This window comes from Dipodomys ordii, unplaced genomic scaffold (assembly GCF_000151885.1).
Source record: "Dipodomys ordii isolate 6190 unplaced genomic scaffold, Dord_2.0 Scaffold38, whole genome shotgun sequence".
In the NCBI taxonomy this organism is placed as follows: Eukaryota; Metazoa; Chordata; class Mammalia; order Rodentia; family Heteromyidae; genus Dipodomys; species Dipodomys ordii.
The window spans coordinates 6,330,409-6,340,753 of record NW_012267254.1 but is presented as its reverse complement, the minus strand read 5'-3'; the positions used below and the strand labels follow the sequence as shown (position 1 = coordinate 6,340,753).

The window sequence follows — 10,345 nt, the reverse complement described above, 5'->3', positions numbered from 1 at the left end:
ATCCATTTAATTAAATTTGTTTTATTATTAATTTTTGACATTTTTGGGCAGTACTAGGGTTTGAACATAGGGCCTATACTTGCTAGGCAGGTGCTCTACCACTTGAGCCATGCCACCAGCCAGAATTGTTATCTTTGAGTTTCCCATTTTCTGTTAGTATTTGACTGCCTTGAGAGGTTAAAGATTTATTTATTTATTTATTTTGTTTTGGTGCTGGGGATCAAAGTCATGGCCTCCTGCATGCTAGCCATGTACCTAACCACTGAGCTATGTCCATTGCCCAAGATTTCATTTAAAAAAATGTCTCTGAAAATACTGAAACTCTTGATATTTGATGATAGTTGTCTCGTGGATCAAATACAGGTACTCCACTTACGGGGAGGGTCGTAAATGTTAGGAAACTGAGTCATGAAGGGATTAGAATATAGATAGAGCAAAAAACAACCTCAACTGATCAGATAAACTTTAATGGAAAGTTGAAGAAAGAGCCAAGGTGACCTGAGGAGAGTAAGGAGATGTGAGGCATGGTGTAATGGCTGCAGGGGTGGAGGGGCTTAAGTAGGGGTAAGGGGTGAGGAGTGAGTTGCAGAGTCCCCAGTAGCTAGCTCCAGGTTTCAAAGAGTTTCCAGAGTTCATGGCCCTGGCAGCCTACTGTTTGAGAAAGCCTCCTGTCCCATCTCTCTGGCGCCAATCACCTGTGATGGTGGGGGAATGGTCATTTGTATTTAGATTAAGATTCTGGGCTGGAGAATTTCAGGAAGGTCCCCTGGGGGAAGGGTAGTCAGTGGACCTAGCCCTTGGGAGCAATATTGACTTATGAGAACAAAGCAGATTCCCATCAGTGAAGTGATATGATGCATTGTTACTTGAAGGTAAAGATTCACCTATTTACATTTTATTCAATGACCATTTTTAATTCTTTGCACAACATGTTAAATGTAATTATCATTTCTTTTGTGAGAGACCTCAGTGTATTGTAACCTCATTTCAATATGTTTTAATTTCTACCACACAATCTCTTGTGTTTCACTCAAAAAAAGGCCAGGCACTGTTTTAGGTGCTGGGGATACCTTAGGCTTGGAGGAAGAAGTAAGTAACTTTTTTTCTGATGCTGATTCTTCCATCTCCTTGGAACCTTATGCTTCCCTACTGAGGGAATTTGCTGGCTACCTTTCAGTCTCTCTGTTCTAGCATCTTAAAAGGCCCTCTTTTGTTGACTTCTTCCCCTTTGCCTTAAAGTGGCTTCGGGCTTTGACCCTTCTTATTAATTTAATTAAAATTGTCTTATGCTCCTTTTTATTTCCAAATGTCTTCAATGTGTGGTTGCTTATCTCTGATTTCTCACAACACAGTCCTCTCCTCCATTCTCTAATCTGCTTATTGAAACCACATATATTTAGTAGGGCCACTGGAACATCATGATAAATCCAAAGACATTTTCTTCACCTTTATTGTTCTTGGCCTATTATTAGTATTTTATACTGCTGGCCCTCCCCTACAGCTTCCTTCTTTATTTTTCAACTTAATTGATTGCAAATGATTCCTAATGCAGAAAATCACATGAAATAACAACCCAAATACATATCCCAATCTTGATATATCAACTTTCAAGCTATGTTTGAGGAAATAACAATTACAGATAACCTTGATATTCTCTGTATATTCTTCCTCAGTCTCTGTCTATCCCCCTCTTAAATTTAGTCATCATGCCCTATCATGTTTTACATCTGTCACTATAAATCTATGTAACTATGAGCCACAAACAATATTTTCAGCTTTATGAAGTATTTTATGCTACATTTTCTTCAACTTGCTTTTCCTTAACATTACTTTTGAGATTTAATTCTATTATTTGTAGCTCAAGTTCATTCATCTTAATTTCAAAATAATATTTAACTTCATGAATACCATGACTTATCCATTCACCTGCCAACAGGCAGCAGTACAAATACAAATAGGGCAGCAATGAAAATGGTTCATCTCTTTGTGGACAAAGATGAGTTTTGCCAGGGTACATACCTAGAAATGGAATTTCTGGGTTGAAGGATTCATTCTTGACTAGTGATTGCCAAATTACTCTACCAACTTTCTTTTTAGGTGTGGATGAGAGTTTAATCTTCTCTGCACTCTAAACATATATTATTTGATTTTAAAATTTTTGCAAAATAAATGCTTATAATTTCTCATGCTTTATTTTTAAATTTCCCTGACTAATAATAAAGTGAGACATACTTTTATGTCTTTATTGCCTTGATAATGAATGCTTATTCCTATATTTTGTGAAATTTTCCAAATTTTTCAGGGGAGGAGGTGTTGATGGGGATCAATCTTAGGGCTTTGTATGGTCTAGAAAAGTACTATGCTATTCAGCTACAGCCCTAATCTTTACGGGGTTGTTTTTTGTTGTTCTTAGTATTTGTTAGTGTTGGTTTGTATTTGAGATAGCATCTCTCTAATCTATCCCATGCTAGCTACAGATTTCCAATCCTCCTGCTTCTGCCCCTGAATGCTCCACTTCTGGCTTTTTGGTTGTTAATTGGAGATGAGTATCATGGACTTTTCTGCCTTGGCTATCCTCAAACAGCGATCTGATCTCAGCCTCTTTAGTAGCTAGGATTACATATATGAGCCCTTGGTTCCTGGCTGATTTTTAATTTTAAATAAAACGGGATAGGAAAGCCTCACTAAATAAGTGACCTTTGAGCAACGACCTAAAAGACCTGAAAGTAAATGTAGTGGAAACAATCATAAGGCAAGATAGTGTCTGTCAAGTCCTGGGTAAATCAAGGAGCCAGTAAGACAAAGAGCAGGTTGCAAAGAGTGACAGGAGAGAATAAGTCAGAAGGCCAAAAAATTATAAATTAGAGAACTTTATAAATTATGTTTCATTGAAAATTATCTTCTCCCAAACTGGAGAAGCCCCAGTTTGGAGCTTGACTTTCTTTGGCCATACTGGGCTTTGAAATTGGGGTCTTACTCTTGCTTTGCAGGTGCTCTACACTGAGCTAAACCTCCAGCCTCTTTTTGTGCTGGTTATTTGCTTTATGCCCATACTGACCTTGGCTGTGATCCTCATATTGTGCTTCATTGTTTTACTGGGGATGACAGGCACTCATCACTGCACCCAGCCATTGGTTGAAATGGAGTCCTGAAAACTTTTATTTTTTTGGGGTCCGGTCGTGGGGCCTGAACTCTGGGCCTGGACGCTGTCCCTCAGCTCTTCAGCTCAAGGCTAGCACTCTACCACTTGAGGCACAGCGACACTTCTGGCTTTTTTCTTTTTGCTTATGTGGTGCTGAGGAATAGAACCCAGGGCCTCATGCATGCAAGGCAAGCACTCTACCACTGAGCCACCTTCCCAGCCCCGGAGTCCTGAAAACTTTTATGTCCCGGTAGTCTTCAAACCTCTAGTCCCCCAATTTCTGCCTCCCAATTAGCTAGTGTTAAAAAGCTTGAGTCATTGAACCCAATAAATACATACATTTTAAAAATCAATGCAAATAAGTATATCACATTTCCTATTTTAAGATTATCAAAATATTCTATTTTCTCCTTTTCAGTGCTGAGGATAACAGCTAAGCATGTGCTCTGTGACTAAGCTATGCCCTTAGGCTTCTGTTCTCCCGTTTTTTTTTTCTGAAAGCTCTGAATTTTCACTTTTCACAATTAAATCTTCGGTCTACCTGGAATTGATTTTTCCATGTATGCTGTGATGTAGATTTCTAATTTTATAATTTTCCATGTGGAAAAATCAATGTCCCCAGTGTGATTTTGGTGAGTAATGTATTCTTTCTTCACTGGTTTGAAATGTTACATACAGTGACTATCAATTTTCCATAGATGTGTGGGTCTGTTTTGAGACTCTATATTCTGTTCCATTGGCCTGTGTCCAAATTACAGTGTTAAATTACTGCAGGATTAAAGTCTGTCTTAGTAGGTAGTTTACATTCTGGAGCACATGAATAACACAGTTGAAACATTATTTGGGGGGCTTGGGGATATTTTGTGGCTGCTACCAGAGTGAAAAATGATAGGGAGATTAAAGCAGAAGGATATAGTTGTGGGAAAATACAGTAATCCAGATAGGATATTGGAAGGACTTACGATATTGAGGTGACAGAGCAAAAGAAATTGGAAAAAAAGAGTCAAAGAAAATTTTCCAAGGTTTGTTGGTTGGTTGGATGCAGAAATTAAGTCCGGGGAGAAAACATGTGAGTTTGAGGCTTTAAGGCTGGGTGACTGAGATGATGATGTAGATGCAATGCTACTCGTTAATAATGGCTTCTATTAGGTAAGACTTGACTATCTCGGGTTTGAATAGAGAGGGGCTATGCATTTGGGATTTGCCTGCTTGGATGTAACATGGACGCGATGAAAAGGCTAAGCAAAGACCTGAGCTTTGGGGTGCTTTTCTGATTAGAAGATAGAAGAAAGGAGAGAAGAACATCTGGCCGGTAAGATAACCAACACACTGTAGCCTTAGTAAGGAGGTTTTTTTTTTTGATTGAAGTGTTTCTTATTGGTCCAACACATTTGAGTCCTCTCATAGGTATGGTTGTGGTTTGTTTCTTGGTGCTAACTTTCATAGTACAAACAGGTAGTATTTAAATGTGTTTTTGGTTGGAGTTGGTAGAGACAGCGCTAAGTCGTTGTAGTTCCTTAGTTTGGTCGCAGGGGGCGGACTCTGCGGCGGCCTGGAAAACCGGTGGGGGCGAGAGGAGCCGCTCTCTCTCTCGGGTCGGGATCTTGTCTCCCCGCTCCCTGGTTCCTAACCTTAGGCGCGGAGCCTGTTCTCTCCGCGTACCCCCGGGCGGGTGGGTGTCAGAAGGTGGGAGGCAGAGCCGTTGAATTGGACCTCATTCTTCAGCCTTGCTGAGCCTGGAGGCCGCCGGGATGGAGGCACTGCTCCCGGCTGGAGCTCAGCCCCTAACTGTATCCGCCTGAGATAAGGGGGAGGGGAGGCCGCGTAGGGCAGGGGCTTGCGGCGGGGCGGGGAGCTGGGGGACTGCAGAATCATGCATGCCGGGGGGCACCGCGAGAGTCAGCCATTGAATACCACGGAGGAAGAGGCCGGCATGGGAGGCGATACTTGGAGAGACTGGGGAGGACAGCGTGGGGAGGGCAGGAGACTCCCTACGCTGGGCACCGCGTCGCCCAGCCCCAGCCGCACTTCCAAAAAGGAGACCCTTGACTGGCGCCTACATACTATCGAGGGTTTGGAGATGAGAGGTCCTCTCCGGGAGCCCTGTTCCCTCACCCTAGCCCAAAGGAACGGACAATACGAGTAAGTAACTACCTGATTCCCACGGAGGAGCAGAGCCTGCCATTACTTCCCAAGCCCAAACCGCTCCCAGCCACCACTGTCCTCCCACTGAGGCCATGTGGGCAACAGGTTCATTCCCAGGTGTGAAGTGCTCGTACCCTCCAATCACAGGGCACTCGGACCCCTCCCCCCCCAACTTCCAACACTGTACGTTGCTCCCGGCATTGTGGGTTTAGTGGAAGGACTCAATGGGCGGAGAAGCAGGAAGCCTGCGTTTAGTTCCCGCACCCTGAAACTGACAATTGTTGCGTAACCTCGGGCAAGTCAATGAGGTTTGCTGGGCCTTCGTTTCCTCTTCAGTTAAATTCAAATTAACTGCCATAATTTACACCTTTTGGAGTTATAGAGAGTAATAAATGTAAATGTGCCCCCCCAAAAGAAAAACTGCTGAGGAAATACTTCATTGTTAATGATACAGACTTTCCTTAACCCCATTCAGCTGGACCCCCCCTCCCCATTTTACTTGCTGGAAGGCAAGGCCATAAATTCAAGAAAGTGTGGGTGGAGGCTTGTAACTCAGTCACTTGATTGTTGGAAGAAAAGCTAATGACATGGATAGAAATATAAATGACCACTGGCATTTTATCAGTATGTGTTACGACTTCTCCCTTGGATACAGGAGCTCAGTAAGAAACTGTTGATTGATTCAGCAAAAGATTACTTTGATAAGTTATCACCATGGTCCCTAACCTTGCTGCCTTGCAACTGATGCCTCATCTTAAAAGTATCCATGGTATCCATTACTTGTCTTAGGCACCTCTGTGTCCAAACTCTTTCCCTTGATTTCACTGATTTTTTTGGTTGGTCGTGGGACTTGAACTCTGGGCTTGGGTGCTATCCCTGTGCTCTTCAGCTCAAGGCCAGCGCTCTACCACTTGAGCCATGGCACCACTTCCGGTTTTCTAGTGGTTTATTGGAGATAAGAGTTTCACGGACTTTCCTGCCCACGCTGGCTTTGAAACGAGATCCTCAGATCTCAGCCTCCTGAATAGCTAGGATTACAAGCGTGAACCACCGGCGCCCGGCTTCACTGATTTCTTGAAGTCAGTTTTTTTCCCCATTTGAAAAGTTGCTGAGCACTTAAATCCTACTATCTCTTAGCATTAGATTCTACCTAAAAGTAAGTGTTTTATTACTCCCTATTTTAAAAAATCTGTTTCAACTCATTTACATAGAAGAAATTACCACTATCATAGCCTTAGTTTCCTCGATAGACTATAGGCACCATAACTCAGTGTCAACTGATTCTGTGAAGTAGCTCTTTCCTAGGTTCTGCTTGTCAGTTCTGTTGATAGGAGAAATTCATATGGTTTTCCCTGGATTTCATAAAACCCAGGAAGACCAGTTTTAATAATAAAACTAGATTTGGCCAGGTTCATGCTTACAAGTCCTCTCTGGAAGCAGAGATCAGGATGATTGTGGTTCAAGATAAACCTGCACAAACAGGTCAAAAGACCTCATCTCAACAGAAGAAGCTGTGAGGGTGGTGCACCCTGTTACTACAGCTACAAGGGAAGTATCAATACAAGTTTTTACCCAGGCCCTATTCAAAAAACTGTGACAACAAAATGGCTACTGGTGTGGCTCAAGTGATAGAGCACTTGCCTAAAATGTACAACAGCCTGAGTTCAAACCCTATACTGCCCCCTGAAACCCCAAAGCAACCAAATTCAAAAGAACAGTGATTTGAAAACTCCAAAGGTTAGAATGGTTGGAGCTGGGACCCTTGTATCTTGGTTTTCTTCTGTAAAAACAAAGTTAGGACAATTGAATTAAATCACCACATTGGGCTGGGCACTAGTACCTCACACCTGTTAACCTTGGCTACACAGGAAGCAGAGATCTGAGGATCAAGGTTTGAAGCCAGCCCCTGCAGGAAAGGCCATGAGACTCTCATCTCTGCTTAACCACCAAAAAGTCAGAAGTAGCACTGTGGCTCAAGTGGTAGAGCACTAGCCTTGAGCAAAAGAAGCTTAGGGACAATGCCCAGACCCAGAGTACAAGCCCCAGGACTAGCAAAAAGAAAAGAATTGCTACATTGCTCAAATGACCATGCCTCTACTCAGATAATAAGGGACTGAGCAGCTGGCCTAGTGATAAATGCCTCACCCTATCTGGATTTTGTTTCTTAGCCTTCCTGTTTGGCTACTATGTTTTTTTCAAGCCCCATAGGGGGGGGGGCTTGAATTCAAGGCCTGGGGTTCTCACTTGCCTTTTTTGCTCAAGGATAGGACTCTAGCACTTGAACCACACCTCCACTTCTGGCCTTTAGGTGGTTAATTACCTATAAGAGTCTCATGGACTTTCCTGCCTGGGCTGGCTCTGAACCATGATCCTCAGATCTCAGCCTCCTAAATAGCTAGGAATACAGGTGTGAGCCACCTGTGCCTACCTAGGTAGTTGAAATTTAGAATGTTGTTACCCAGTCACTTATACCTTAATTCTAAGCTGTTAAGGACAAGTAATTAAAATTTAATATTTCAGGAGTGCATATTGGTTTAGAATCCTTGCATTTTATACCAGGGAGCTAAGTTCACTCATATTTGTATAGAAATGCCAGCATGAAGTTGGAAACCAGAGTATAAACACAAGAGATATGAAGACAATCTGATTACAAAATTTCTTTATATATATATATAACTTCTTATATAAATATATAACTGGAGTTATTTTCATTGGTCCAACTGTCTAGTCACCCACTTTTTATTCTACCATGAACTTCCATACTTACTTGAAGAAATAGAACCATTCTTTGGTGGAATCAATGAGAATTTAATTGGAAAACCAATTACTTTTCTTCTTAATAAACACATCAGTGGACACCAGTGGCTCATGTTTGTAGATACTCAGGAGGCTGAGCTCTGAAGATCACAATTCAAAGCCAGCCTGAGCAGGGAAGTCTTTGAAACTCATCTCCAATTAAGCACCAAAAAATGCCAGAAGTGGAGATGTGGCTAAAATGGTAGAGCACTATCCTTGAGCAAAAACGTTCATGGACTTTGCCAAGGCCCTGAGTACAAGTCCCAGGACTTGAACACACACACACACACACACACACAAGTGCCAGGTTCTGTAAGAACCATAGTCCCTCTTATAATGGAGTTTACAGCTAGCTCTTGTAATGGAGTTTACAGCTAGCTGTTACTTCTGAACTCTGATGTATATGCTATGGAGGTATATAGTTTGTAATGCATGTTCTTAAATTTGCATGTTTTTGGACTTAGATTATGTTCTTTATAGAATATTGGACTGTGAGTATGAGATATTTGATCATAAAGAACATCCTTTTAGCCATTGAACAGTATCTAGTCATAATACTCAGATCTAGGGAATTAAATGCAAGTCTAATAAATGTATACTAGGTTAGGGTTAGGGCTAGATTTGCTTGGCAAATTGTTTTATTATTAAAGTTTTGGAATTCTCAGTAGCTATTCATTGATAAATTTTTCTTTCTTTTTCTTAATATATATTTTTATTGTAAAGATACTGTACAGAGGGATTACAGTTACACAAGCAAGGTAATGAGTTCATTTCCTTCATTGATAAATTTTTCTATTTCCTAGGTTAATAATCCAGTCTCAGGACAAGGAACAGCACATTCAAGATACCATTCCTATAAATAGCCACTTCAGATGTGTTCAAGGTACTAGCTTTAATTTTATTTTTTCATGGTCATTATTGCATTATGTACTGCCATACATATTGAAATTTATCACTGCATGCAAAATAATATATGTTACTTTCTGCATACCAAGTTAATATTACTGATCTAGCACTAAGAATGTGGCAGGTGTTTTGTCTGAGGGAGTGATGACATTGACAGGTAGTTCCTTCTCTAGTATTTTATTTTGTTTTGCTTTTTTGCCAGTCCTGGGGTTTGAACTCAGGGCCTGGCCACTGTCCCTGAGCTGCTTTTGCTCAAGGCTAGCACTTTATCACTGGAGCCACAGTGCCATTTCTCGCTTTTTCTGTTTATGTGGTACTGAGGAATCGAACTTGGGATTTTATGCCTGCTAGACAAGCACTCTACCACTAAGCCACATTCCCAACCCTCTAGCTATTTTAGTGCACATATAACAATTCATTGTATGCTATAGTCACCTTGTTGTGCTGTGGAACATTCTTACTCATTCCTCCTATCTTCCTCCTCCCACTGCCTCTACTATCTTCTACTAAAATATTTCACACTGCATTTGTATGAACTCAACTTTGGTAGCTTTCACATAGAATTGAGAACACAATATTTTTTTCTTAATGGCCTCCAGTTCCATGCATGTTGTCACAAATGGAGGGATTTTATTCTTTTATAGCTGAATAATTGTATATATAAACTACACTATTTTGTTTTTCATTTGTTTTGCTGTACTGGGGTTTAAAATCAGGGCCTGTATTTGCTAATCAGGTACTCTACTACTTGAGCCATGTTCCCAGTGTTTTAGTTATGTTGAGACCTCATGTTTTTCCTCAGATCACTTCCTAAGTAGTTGAGATTTTGTGTGTCACCATACCTGTTTAATTATTGAATTGGAATCTCACTTTTTGCCCAGGCTGGCCTTAAATCAAGGTCCTCTCCATCTCAGCCCCCAAGTAACTGGACTGACAGTCCTACACTACATTTTCTTTATCTCTCCTACAGACAGCCCAGTTGATTCTACATCTTAGCTCCTATGAATAATGTAATAATAGTTCTGAAGGTACAGGTGTTTATACTTTTATTGGGTGTGCTAGGCCTTGGGTCCACAGGTGTTCATTGAAGCTGGAAAGAAGAAAACTTGAGGCACATTCTGCTATTCTGCTATAATAATAAACCAAGAGCAGAGGTAACAGGGTCATTGAAATAAATTTTTATAGTCTAGATTTGAGTTGAGAAAATAATTCACCTCTGGGCTGTCAGAGGCAAAAATACATGGAAAGGACACAGATTATATTAAATCATATTAAATCAGCATATGAGAATCCAGGAAATTAAACTTGTGTTAATTGATTTAGCATGTTGTATTGTTTCCTACTATTATTTTATCA

The 10,345-nt window shown here is 41.0% G+C and overlaps 1 protein-coding gene across 2 annotated transcripts in view; it reads left to right on the top strand.

The window, feature by feature from the left end:
• Nucleotides 1-5,211: 5,211 nt before the first annotated feature.
• The window catches only part of Ocrl (oculocerebrorenal syndrome of Lowe), a 49,030-nt gene continuing 43,896 nt past the window's right edge, over nucleotides 5,212-10,345 (top strand). For both annotated transcript variants that reach the window (XM_013018165.1, XM_013018164.1), the window contains exons 1-2: nucleotides 5,212-5,284; nucleotides 8,887-8,966. In XM_013018165.1, coding sequence (XP_012873619.1) covers nucleotides 5,223-5,284; nucleotides 8,887-8,966 — 142 coding nt within the window. In that variant the 5' untranslated portion in view covers nucleotides 5,212-5,222. The remainder of the gene's footprint in view (nucleotides 5,285-8,886; nucleotides 8,967-10,345) is intronic.